Genomic DNA, 14,000 nt, shown 5'->3' on the forward strand with positions numbered 1-14,000 from the left:
AGTTTATCAAGTTTGAGCAAAGTCTATATCTGTTTGTATGCTTTTCACCCCAAATGCATGATAGGTTTGGTATGCGTCACCATTCTGCTTGGCTAAGCTCTAATGCATGATCTAAACATGATTTGATTTCGTTTTCTTTCAGAAAGCAGAATTTTCATCAAGTCTTCGCTTGGAAAGGAGATTTCTCCGAAGAAAGGGCTACCATGGTTACGCAGAATCATTGAAGCATCAGCCTAGCATTTTCCAAGAATGAAGAAACACTGTGAAGAAGAAAAAAAGCAGCTCAGAGCTTAGTTTGGCACAACATTTTGTTTACGCATGTTTATGCACAAACAAACGTTACCAAGAATTGTAAATACACACAACCTCTAACTATTTTGGTTTTTAAATAGGACTAAGCTGGTGTCATATTTTGGTCTCTTTACTCAAATACCCGAGACCAGTTTGTTCTTTTTATTGTCAAAAGTGGCATTCTTGTCCTGGAAGTGACATTATCACACCTAACAAAATAAACATACGCTTCAATTTCACAAGTCATCAGAAAATATATTTTATTCATATATAAGGAGCAGGATTACCCTAAACAACCTCAGTCTTCCAAGGCTTTCTAAATTGGATTGGATTTCCCATTCTCATGGTGTTTTAATATTGTTTCACTTCGTTGCTTGAAGTCCCGGCTTGAAGTGACACAAAATTCCTCTACTTTGTTTATTCCTTCCAAATATATTGCTTCTTCTGCAGCCTTGTGCATTTGTAATCTTTATCCTCTTCTTGACTTGATTGGTTCAAATATCTCTTCCCGTGCTGAGACAAGTAAAGTTTGGATGCTGCTAATGATAGCTTAAGATATGAGCAAGTTCTTGAAAGATGGCACAGTCAAATCCAGTAGACAATGAGGATGACTTAGATAGCCTTATCAATTGCGGTATATGCCTGTCAGAAATGGAACAGCCCAAGGCACTTATCTGCTTACACACATTTTGTGTTAAGTGCCTTAAAAAAGTAAAACGTCCACCTGGCCAAATCACCTGCCCTTTATGCCAAGAGGATACCCTTCTACCAAAAGGAGGAATCGATGGACTTCGAAATAACTTCTTCATCAATCAGTTGAAAGAAAGAAGAGCCATTCGTGGAACAGGAAAGTTCAAGATGCAATGCACCTGCTGTGGAGCAACTGATCGGACCACTGTTGCCAGATGTGTAGACTGCAATGGATTTCTTTGTCAGCAGTGTGTTGATTCACACAAAACTTTGGGTCCACTCAAAGGTCATGCAGTTTATACCATTGAAGAGTTGAGATCAGGAAGAGTAGACATCAGCAAAGTTTGGAAAGAGCAATGCTGTCAACATCACAAAGATCAAATTCTGAGATTTTTCTGCAAGACATGCGGTATTCCGATATGCCATGTATGTACCGTGGTAGAACATAGTCGTCCTGAACATGATTACCTAACTCTGGAGTCTGCAACTGAAGGTCAGATGCAAGAGATCAAAGGACTGTTGACAAGCTGCAGAGATGTTGCTAAAAGAGTTGACACTGCGATAAAACAAGATGACAAAGTGAAAACAGAATTAAATTCGGCAATGGATAAAGCCAGCAAGGATCTTTTGGCCAGCAAAGAAAAGGCCAAGGAGGATTTCTTAAAGCTCCTAGAAGATAATTATCGTGCAGACTCTGAAAAACTGCAAAAGATTGCTGGAGATAGAAACACCACTATTGGCAGCAGCAAGGCAAATTTGAGCAATCTTCAAGCCAAGTTAAACAACGCAATGGATATGGCTAATCAGGTGCTGACTTCAGGATCCAAGCATGATGTGGCTTCCAACTACACTACATTGACTTCTACACTCAAGCAGCTTAAACAGGCACAGGTGGTTTCTACTTCAAATGATGTCAGTTTTGTTCAGTTTTCACCTGGTCGATTAGGACAAGTGTTGAAACCATTGGGTAAGATCAGGGATACAAAACCTACATTGAGGCAAGTGAGGCTACAACGAGAAATAGGGAAAGACGGTGAAGGAAAGTTGAGGTGGGGTCTCGGTGTAGCTATTGCCTCAAATGGAGACATAGCAGTTGCAGATAACGGTACAGCACAAGTGAAAGTGTATCGAAGTGATGGTCAATATAAACTAAGTTTTGACACTAAACAGGGATTACAGCAAGGTACGACATTACGTCCATGGAATGTAGCTGTTAGTCATAACCAATTCTATGTTACTGACACTGACATGGTGAAGATTTACAGTCTTGAGGGTCAATACCTGAAGCAATTTCCTGTCAAGTCTCCAGATGGTACATCATCTGATACTGATGGCTCAATTCTATGTGGTCTTGCTATAGATAATGATGGACACTTGTTGGTAGGAAATTACACCAAGAAATACATCAACAAATGCAAACAAGATGGCACACATATCTCTGCGATCAAGGTTGATATAAACCCAAATTTCATTGCAGTCACACCAATGGGAAGAATTGTTGTCAGTCCAAGTACCTCCAATGCAGGCGTGTATGTATTGGATCAGACTGGTAAGCATATACACACCATCAACACACCAAAGGATGCCAAGTCATGGTATCCAAGGGGTGTATGTTGTAGTGATGATGGTGTCATATACATAGCTAGCTATAACAGAGGAGACCAAGGTGGAATCTATAGCTTCACAGAAGATGGGGGAATACCTTGGATGTGTTACAACTGATGTGACCTATGCATATGGCCTTGCATATACCTATGATGATGGGGATGATAAACTGGTGGTAGCCCAGGTCAATTGGCATCCAGCAAAAGTATTTACTTTGAAATGATTATGCCCAATGCATTGAAAGCGCAAAGATATAGGTCAAATTAATTGGGCTTAAAAACAGTTTCGTCTCAGGATGACCACAGCATTATCTTTCCATGTCATGACAAAAATGATTAAATTTGAAAGCATAATACATGTAAAAACAAATCCTGCGTATGGAATAGCCACTTTAAAAAAAATTTTGTAATCCGAATACATCATGGGACATTTTTCACATTTTTCGGCTGTGACCTTGTTTAAAAAAGCCTTACAGCTATTCGCTATTCAACTATATTTAACTAGATGTGGTGATTCTCAAACACCGCTCGCAAGTTTTCACGATACATTTTTGGTCCAAATTGCAGCAGCGCTTGAACTTTTCCGGAAGGCCAGTTTAATTTGTACCAACTGATTGACCATTGACTTTGAAGAGGGAGTATTTCTCTAAGCCTTAAAACATTTGGAGTCTACACAAAATTTTTAACTTTTGTCACATGACCTCAAAGTTTGCTTATTTACACATTCCATTACTGGAATTTTACTCATTTTCAACCAAAATAAGTTTTCTTGATGTACTATTTGCATAATTTTTGACAAGGATAAACCTAAACAAGTAACTAAGTAAGTAATTCAATCTTGTAATGACAATTCATTGTCACTGGAGGGTGGTAGTCATTATAGTCCAGCCACATAGTGACGAAATTCACATTTGAAGAAAAGCATGGAGTTTGGCAGTAGAGTTTGATGTGCTGAAGGATTATGGGTATGTGGCATTTATAATGTATGTGGCATTCCGACATTTCATTTCAAAATAAAGTATGTTTAACTTTTCATGATAAAAGGAGTTGGTGGTATAGGTAAATTTCTCCTGTTTAAACTTGAACCAATGAATTCGTGTCCCTTCTTTCTTATCCTTTAAATAACGGAAGACATCCTAACACATACATGTAGGCCTACATGATAATTAGCAAACAAGATGATTTTGTGTAACAATATTTTATTCATACAAAATAAAACAAACACATTTTATGTTGTCTCATTCCATCATGATTAGTGTATAAAGTTACACTCCATTAACTTGCAACTTATCAAACCTTTTGTCAAAACTTACAATCACACTGGCATAATTCCTATATGAAATGTTATATATTATAGTATTCGGCAACATCCTTCAGCAGTGTCTGACTGCTCTTCCTGATTATTGCATAAACAGAACTAGGTCACATGTTGCTACGCAGCTTGATCGGCCAATGAGGTGATGATTTGATGACGTGATTACAATTAACCAATTAGAACCCCACTTCCGTGTTTACGCTATAACTAGTGCGAAATCAGCAGACCGCTGAAGAACCTTGCTGAAAACTAGAAGCGACCGACTCATGCAGTGTCATCTTTACATGCCTTAGATTTTAAGTCTTAAGGGATGTGCATGAATGGTTGCAAAGTAGTGATATGTTAAAATGAAAGGTACTTTATGTCGGCTGCCACATGATGCACTGTTCTAACTGCCACACCCCGGGGCCAAACCATTAAGGAAACCATCAATATAGAATGGGCAACATCTAACAAATGAGAATCAAGCATTCATCAAAATAGTTTTAGCCGGTCTTGACACAAGATGTGTAATTGTGTATGTGTCGTGGCAGAGACTAGGTACCTTTTCATTATAACACATTTTTCCGAGTAGTTCCTAGTTTAGAGTAAGTAAATTATTACTTAATCTTTATCAAAACCACAAATTACTTGGAATATATAGTAGCTATACGTTACACACGAACAATAATAATAGAGACATTGCGATTTCCAAACGTAGACATCGGACGTACGTTGATTTATTCAAAACCACTCTCCTGTATCGGTCACGTATAGGGTGAGTCAAAAAAAGTGCAATAGAGAAAAGAATCCATTTTTGTTTAACAACCGAGTTGAACTTTTTAGGTTTTAAAACATTTTATATATGGTATATTCATCAGTGACCTTGTGTGAAAAAAGTAAGGAATTAGCATTTACCGTTTTGCTTTTATGACACATTTTATAACGCTTTCCAATTTTAATGTTTGTCCAAGAGACATCTAAAATTTGAATATCAGCCCACTCTGTGTTAGGTAGATTTGGAACAACTGCCATTTTCTTAACCTCACTGGCATTAAAATAAAATGGAGCACCCAAAGTGTTATTGCCCTTGGTCTTGTTTAAGGAGAAAAAACATTATTTGTTGTTATTTTCATTTTACCTTTACTTTAAAGATGTTTATTCTCTATCAAAAAGATACAAATTTGTAGGCGGGTTTTTCAAATGTCAAAATGAAATGCGCGCAAATTGAAGTGGGTTGAATTTCAAAATATCCAAAAAGTTGGACATATTGGGATTAAAAAACTGGTGTTGGAGTCAAGTGAGGTATGAAGGACTTAAAGTAATGTTAGAAAGTTTGTTTTAACAGAAAAAAAGAAAGAAATTAAAATAACGCCAAAACAACCTTATTTAAGTTAAAGTCAGTTTAAGATCTGGTGTCTTTAGCGTGCACTGTGTGCTCTCATTCAAAATACATGGTACCTCGTGGACAAATAACGAAATTGGGTATCTCAGCAAAAGGACTCATAAAAATTAAACGTTAGTCGCGATTCACTTCATATTTTCACAGAAGGTGGCCATTGAGTGTAGCATTTATAAAAATTTTCCATATTGGGAAAGTTTGACTTGGTTATTACATAAATATTGATTCTTTGCTCTATTGCAGTTTTTTTGACTCACCCTGTATTTAGCTATTTTTGAAGATATTCCACGTGCGAAATCGACGTAGATACATCGTTGAAAAATACACAAAATTTGTCCATTTAACAATATGTTAAAGACAGTCAAAGATAATGAACACGTGAAGGAAAGTCTAATTATTATTATGATCCTTTTTGTTTGTAACAAATCATTATTTATAAAGGTACAGCGATGTGTTAAAAATGGACTAAATTTAAACGCAATATTCACACGCAGAGATTGCCCATTGAAATGTGTGTGATACTTTGCGTTAAAAAACATTACATTGCGATATCCCATTTTGATTCCAACGTAGAATAAAAACGCAGATGCTACGTTGAAATATGCTGATTTTACCTCATGTCTAAGTCCATACACCGCGCCCAATTTTCAGGACGAAAAAGTCTCATTTTGAAAGGAAAGTCATGATGTATGTATGTAGTGATCTTTAATCTACCAAAATATATGTTTTTGGGCAACTATAATATTTGGGGAGCACAAAAAACAATTAGGTTTAATCAGCATGTATATAGGTCAAAATTTTAATCAAAATCAAAAGCGGTCTGTTTGAATCTAGGCAGAGACTCAGCTCACTGTTATTTTTTCAAATAGATTCAATTTAGATCAAATATTATAGTCTTTTTTCTAGCTGTCTTGTTCTCCTCCTTCGTGACGAATGAGCACAATCCAGTCTGGATCCGAGACTAGCAATATTTAACACCTTATTAACGTACGTAAAAACGTACGCGAAAACGTACGTTCTACGTGCTGCGTTTGGAAAATCGCAATGTCTCTATTTGTCCCAACTTACCTTGACTTTGTGGAGTCTGTACAAAATTTGATTGTTTTTTAAACTTTGTCACATGACCTCAAAATTTGCTTATTTACAAAGTCCATTACTGGAATGTTACTAATTTTTAACCTAAATAGCTTTTCTTGATGTACTATTTGCATAATTTTTGACATGAATAAACCTAAACAAGTAACTCCATGTGCATTAATTCCATCTTGTACTAACAATTCATTGTCACTGGAGGGTGGTAGTCATTATAGTCCAGCCACATGATGAAGATTAAGAAAAGCACATTTGAAGAAAAGCATGAAATTTCTTTCAGTTTCTTGTGGGTTCCATGCATGTAGAGGAGAAAAAGTGTTTCTATAAGACATTTTGGAAACTTTATTTATGAGTTCAAAATGCATGAAATTTAGCAGTAGGGTTTGATGTACTGAGGATTATGGATATTTGGCATTTATAATGTATGTGGCATTCCGATATGTAGCATATACAGTATATAAATCAATTGCTTTATTGTGCAGTGGCGTAGCGTGGGTCATCACATAGGGGGAACTGACAATGATTGGGGCACCAACAATGATTGAGGGACACCGGGTCCGATATGGAGGGGGGGGGGACACAAGCCATTTTCCTATGGGATTTTTTAAAATTTCAGATCGATTATGGGGAACGTGTCACCCTCTCCCCATGACGCTACACCACTGTTACTGTGCAATTCAACATGGGAAAACTGTATCAGTTGTATCAAAACACCGAAAATAGTTGAAAGCTTGTTTGATATTGATATTAACTGTGTAATTGTCTAATTACAAATGATTTAATGCACATAGAAAAGTATGGTTGTATAGTTAAATGCAGTACTATTATTAAGTTCCCTATTTACAACTTTTTGTATGCAATTATATTTGCTTTTCTATATTGAAATTTCATGATTTGCATGTTCAGGAAAAACAACCCTATGTATACAGATCTGCTACAATTCGAATCCTGTTTTTGGCATGAAATGAACCAGATTTTGCTTGTAATATGACTGTTTGAAGAATGTATTGAAGTCTCTTTGAATAACGGCGCAACCTCCTCTCCTCTTCTACCAATCAGTTTGTTTAATGCAACGAGCACAAGCATGACAAGTTGAATAGAACAACAGTGCCATATGTTTTAACATTAGGAGAGTTGCAAGTGAGGGAGTTGAGCTGCAACCCTGGTGAAAAATGTTGCCACACCAAAGCATTAATTGGCCAACATCCTTTCCCACTCCCCTATTGAAATGTTGATTTAGACAACATCGTCATCATTTCTACATTACAGTCGCCCAACATTGAAAAATGGGGTAGGGTGGGGTGGGGAAGGGGAGAGCGTTAAGCTGAATGTGCATTTGTTCGTTAACAGATATGATGCTTAATTCTTTTCGGTGCAATTCAAAGCAGAAGAAGCACCATACATAAATCAGAAGTCATAATTTACTATACTTTTTGTGGCGCCCTCTACGGAGGCGCGCCACAATATAGGCATGACTTTGTGAAAAGCTTCTAATTTCACTCTTGCTAGATTGACCTCGCAATTGTTTTGCTAAAATTATGCCCAGCTCAGAAATAAAACCACAATTTGCTTGGATTTTATTTTATTATTGTTTTCTGATATGCACGGGATAAAATGGTGAGCGTATATTCTTTGTTTAAAATACAAAATTAGGATTTATAAAAACACCAAATAAATCCTGACCTTTGTATGCGTTCAACCAGTTTACCGTGTGCCTTAGAACCCGATAGACGGTGACATTTGAACATACACTAGGATCCACAACATGCTCATCTACCATGGGAACAGTTCTTAAACCCTAATACATTTGTACATTCATCCTTTGACAATTTGGATACACAAACTCATACTCTGCAACTTGAGGTCAAATTTTGCACTATGATTATGTAATTGAGGTTATTGGACTGTGCCATTGGGATGAGACTCTTGTGGTCCATAGTGATAAGATCAATTAACGAGGCCTCATATAAACTGATGGCTTTTGTTTGCTAATTATACCATAGAATCTATATAGCGGTTATTGCCAAAGTTGCAATATGGTGGCACAATTGGGCGGCAAACTGTATGCAAACAACACGGCATATTAATTATACATGTTCTACATTGTTGTATTTTAAAACACTGAAGACCAAAATTGACTAGCTACTACCTCCATGATTGGATTAAGTAAATAACTAAATCCTGTTATCTACCCAGCAATGTTTGCTTATCTTAATGTAACAAACTGTAGTGTACTAAATTTTATAAGACAGAAAAGGCAAACAGACAGAAATTTAAAGTTTTAAATTAGAGAGTTGACAGGAAGTTGTAAGAGTTAAATTGTTATGGATATGATTGGTGTAAGCGCGAAAATGTTGAATGTCAGATCAAAGTCATCCGAGGTGAATTAAGTAATGTCAATCACAAATTGTTACAGGTCATTTGAGGTGGACTAAGTTTATATTTGCATTGTCAGAACACCTTCCCCAATCAAACACATTTCTCTTGCATTTGATCATCTTCTACTCGTCCCTAGAAAAATCATTATAATACCAAATCTACACACCATGGAATTCACCATATCACGTCCAAGTTCACATTGGGCGCCACATTCCTTTTTTAAAGGAATTTTTATTGTCTATATACATGATAGATGTAGCAATTAAATTGCTCTAGTCTACAATGTACATACTTGAATAACTTGATATTATGTTGACCTTGTATAGCTTAAAATCTCTACTTGAATATTTTTAGAAAGTTAATGACTAAAGAGACTATAACAAATATCTACTGTATATTATATTCAAAACTACACGAATCAGAAATTAAAATTAACTGTTAACGGGAAATATATTGTGCTTAAGTGTCTCTGTGCTATTCAAACCAGAAGAAATGACAGGATAAAAAGCCCTCAAATTTGTAGAAATATGCTTTGTTTTTGTTGATAAATGTGTATTTTGTGAAATATGAAGAATAAATCTAATCTACGAAAGTGCACTTGTACAGCTAAAATGCCTTATTATCTATACGATTCTGTATAAAAGTGGACATTTTCATGCTTTTTACCTTCAACGAAGCTGCCGCAAAAATAAAAACGAGCGAATATGTTCTTTTGTGTATAAGTCAATGTAAGAAAATATTGTTAAAAATTAAGTATTTCAAAATCTGCAACCACAAAAAAATTATAAACACGAAAATATCCACTTTTACAGGACTTTCAAAAAAGTGTTAATGACTAAACGAAACTCTATAAAATGTGAAAAGACCTAATATTTTTTTGGTGTTTTGGGAAAAAAAATCCATATCTTCAATACGAAAGGTCAAAATTTTCAATTGATCGTCGGCTTTTCAGCCCACCTACATACACTTTAAGTATAAATCATCAGATTTATAAAGTTTACTTCAAGTACTGTTAAATATCAAAAATATCAATTTTTAATGATTTGCCATAAAATGTGTATTAAATTGCGAATTTCAAAAAATCAAAATTGTTTGATATCAGAATGACATTCTTCGTATTCAGAATGCAATTCGATATGTCTGATGTGCTCTAATGTCCCAAAATAAATACTGTCCAAACGTTCATACCCCAGCCCTTAAGCGTTCAAAGGTTGCATATGACGTCATATTTTGATTCCGTAACAGTATATCGAGGTGCTATAGGCAAAATATCTAATCCTCGATCATGAGAGCCAACTTGGGCACACACAGATATTTGCGTAGAGCGCACTACGCACAGATACACGATTACGGCACAAGCACATCTTTTGAGAATCGACCAATCACATCACTGTCTTTGGTATCGTGATCGTGTTGTTCCACGAAAAGTACGCTGACGCAACAGTATGCAGAAGGTACATCCTCTCATGATCAAGAATTAAATATTTTGCCTACAGTTGACTACTTTAAGGGCTGGGGTATGAACGTTTGGACAGTATTTATTGTGGGACATTAGAGCACATCAGACATATCGAATTGCATTCTGAATACGAAGAATGTCATTCTGATATCAAATAATTTTGATTTTTGAAATTCGCAATTTAATACACATTTTATGGCAAATCATTAAAATTGATATTTTTGATATTTAACAGTACTTGAAGTAAACTTTATAAATCTGATGATTTATACTTAAAGTGTATGTAGGTGGGATGAAAAGCCGACGATCAATTGAAAATTTTGACCTTTCGTATTGAAGATATGGATTTTTTTCCCAAAACACCAAAATAAATTAGGTCTTTTTGGGAAAAAAATCCATATCTTCAATATGAAAGGTCAAAATTTTCAATTGACCGTCGGCTTTTCCTCCTTGCTACATACACTTTAAGAATATGTCATTAGATTTATATAATTTACTTCGAGGACTGTATTATATCAAAATTTGAAAAATATCAAATTTTTATAATTTGTCATAAAATTTGTATTATATTGTGATTTTCAAAAAATGAAAATTATTTGATATCAGAAAGACATGCTTCGTATTCAGAATGCAATTCGATAGGTCTGAGGTGCTCTCATGTCCCACAAAAAATACTGTCGAAACGCAATAAACGCTCATTTTAGATCCCTTAAGTGTCGAAAACATTATCCAAATGCGAACAATATACAAAGAGACACATCTGACATTGCACCTTGATATCCCAGAATACAATGGGGAACCGATTACGCTTTTCCGTCAAATTCAGGTCGTGACGCATTTAGGCTTTGTAATATGTGGAGATAAAAAAAAAGTTTACAAAAAGGTAAAAAACGTGATCTGATACCCGCAAATGAGTGGTTTTGACCCAATTCTTTGCAACATTTTGCTAACTCCGAGAGAGGAACCACCTCATGCGCACCCAGAAAAGGCCAAAGTACATCGTTATCCTAATTAATTGTCTCCACCCTCGGTAGTTTCACTTTCTGGATCCGCCTTTAACGTTGATATTACTGTTTATTCAATATGATATTATTATTTGTACTCTCTGATTGATAAGGGAAACCTCATTGGGTTTTTAAGTACATATCTTTTTTCTTTGCAAAATTTTGCTAACTCCGAGAGAGGAACCACCTCATGCGCACCCAGAAAAGGCCAAAGTACATCGTTATCCTAATTAATTGTCTCCACCCTCGGTAGTTTCACTTTCTGGATCCGCCTTTAACGTTGACATTACTGTTTATTCAATATGATATTATTATTTGTACTCTCTGATTGATAAGGGAAACCTCATTGGGTTTTTAAGTACATATCTTTTTTTAAATCCCAATGTACATTACGAGGTTTACATGACACATGATGCATCAAATATGGCAGTGTTTCTTTATACTACTGTAATTAACTAATAATACTTTTGAGGCAAGGGGCGTATGTAAGTTGGGAAACCCGTACAGTTAGTACTACGAAATTGCTTCATTCGTAGTACGACAATTCAATATCCTGAAAGAATTTTCAAGTTCGCAGCTATTTTTAAGGTAAGGACTATTTACTATTTAAGATTTTAAAAAAGGCATGAGGTAACTTAATTATTAGTTATTAATTATTAATTATTTTCTTCATTTTGAAACAAGTGGTCAACATCCCGGTATATTTTGGCAGATTTAATTATATTGCAATTATGGTTGATTTTATACATTCCTAGGTCTTATGAGGAGTGTGACCTCTGTGGGGAAATTATTTTTATAATATTCTTTACTTTGTTCTCTTTCATTTGACACCACTCGGGGGTACATACCTTCTCGGCATTTTGAGATATGAAAAGTATGAGGCGGGATTAGGGTCAAAACTCGAAGAGCATACGGTCGAAGCTCGTCCTCGGTAAGTTCGGAATCAACAGCATACGGTCGAAGCTCGTCCTCGGTAAGTTCGGAATCAACAGTATACGGTCGTAGCTCATCCTCAGTAACGTCAGAATTAAGAACATACGGTCGTAGCTCGTCCTCGGTAAGTTCGGAATCAACAGCATACGGTCGAAGCTCGTCCTCGGTAAGTTCGGAATCAACAGCATACGGTCGTAGCTCATCCTCAGTAACGTCAGAATTAAGAACATACGGTCGTAGCTCGCCCTCGGTAAATTCGGAATTAACAACATACGGTCGTAGCTCGCCCTCGGTAAGTTCGGAATCAACAACATACGGTCGTAGCTCGCGGGTCGTCCAAGGTAAGTTCGGAATCAAGAGCATACGGTCGTAGCTCGTACGGTCTACGTCCGAGCGTACACAGTATGCTCTGATTGATTCTCTGAATGATTCTCAACTTACCGAGGACGAGCTTCGACCGTATGCTCTTCGAGTTTTGATAATCCCGCCTCATAAAAATTCCTGACGGGTAATTACGGATAATTCTGTTCGGATAATTGGGGAATTGATATTATCATTCAGTGAATCAATCAGAGAATCAATCAGAGAATCATTCGGTGAATCAATCAGAGAATCAATATCAATCAGAGCATACTGTGTACGCTCGGACGTAGACCGTACGAGCTACGACCGTATGCTCTTGATTCCGAACTTACCTTGGACGACCCGCGAGCTACGACCGTATGTTGTTGAATACACTGCGCACCCTCTACTTACCTCCCACGACCTGATCTATGCACAAAACGAAGTTTGGGACCACAATAAACCCCCTGTACCACAGAAAAAGGTTTTGGCACCCCCGGAAGAACGGGGATGACAACGCCCAGGTGTTGGTGTCGCCCAACACTAACGAGATATCGTCCTCACCAATTCGTTTCTTGCGACCAACAAGGACGTGTTTACGAAGAGCTCCAATTTCTGTTGAGAAATATCGTAGCAGCGTGAGGCTTATTTCCGAGTAACGGTTACGCAAGTATCAGTAATCACTTCGGTGATATTTTCTGTAACTTTAGCAAGATTTTTTTTCCATTTGTGATGTTTTTTTCTTGCTAGTTTCTCGTAGTCTCTGTGGCCGAAGTGAGACCGCCCAAGTAAAATATTCATAGGTTTTCACTCGGCTCCCCCCTGGTAATTCCACTGGGAGGTCGCCGGGATTTTTCTTGGCGATCTCCCTTCTGTCCGGCTACTTTGGCTTTCGTAGTCGGTGTTTTGATTCATTTTTCCCTCGCACATGTGGTAAGCTTAAAATTCGCGGTTTTTCGCTTAATAGTGCGGGGGCCTATGTCAAAACTGTTCCCATGCGCACCTCTCAGTAGTAGGGGATCTCGTGTTCACTTTTTGGATCCCGTGCGCCTTTTCATGTTTTGGGTTCTCTGGCGGTAGAGGAGGGGGTTCTCCCCTTGGGGGAGTCTGTGACCCCTTACAGGTTGACACTCTTGCTTATCCCCCTCCTCTTACGCCGGGGGTCCCTCCCTCCAGTCCCTTCGGAGACGAGAGGGAGTTTACATGTTTTCTTACCCTTTCTCCATTACAGGTAGTTATCAAAATGTCTAAAGAGAGTACTCCCTCCAAGGCGTTGGGGACCAGAAGCAAACCTCGGCAGTGTGTTGCGTGCAAGGCATTCCTTGGGAAAGACGATGCGCATGAGGCATGCCTGCTTTGTAGGTCGTGCTCACCGGACCAACCGTGCACCATTGACCGTGACTGGTCCAAGGAGGCCTGGGCTAGGTCCCTGGCCCATAAGGTGAAACTACAGAAGTCTCACCAACGTAAGGTGGAGGGGCTTAGGGACAGGAACCGCAAACGCCGTTCT

At 37.4% G+C, this 14,000-nt stretch overlaps 1 protein-coding gene across 1 annotated transcript; it reads left to right on the forward strand.

Annotated features, from left to right (window-relative positions):
• Positions 1-710: 710 nt before the first annotated feature.
• On the forward strand, positions 711-2,703 carry LOC140138216 (E3 ubiquitin-protein ligase TRIM45-like). The gene has a single exon (XM_072160131.1). It carries the CDS (start codon positions 868-870, stop codon positions 2,701-2,703), a length of 1,836 nt encoding a protein of 611 aa, XP_072016232.1. The 5' UTR covers positions 711-867.
• The last annotated feature ends 11,297 nt before the right edge of the window (positions 2,704-14,000 follow it).

The sequence above is a fragment of the Amphiura filiformis genome, chromosome 17 (assembly GCF_039555335.1).
Source record: "Amphiura filiformis chromosome 17, Afil_fr2py, whole genome shotgun sequence".
In the NCBI taxonomy this organism is placed as follows: Eukaryota; Metazoa; Echinodermata; class Ophiuroidea; order Amphilepidida; family Amphiuridae; genus Amphiura; species Amphiura filiformis.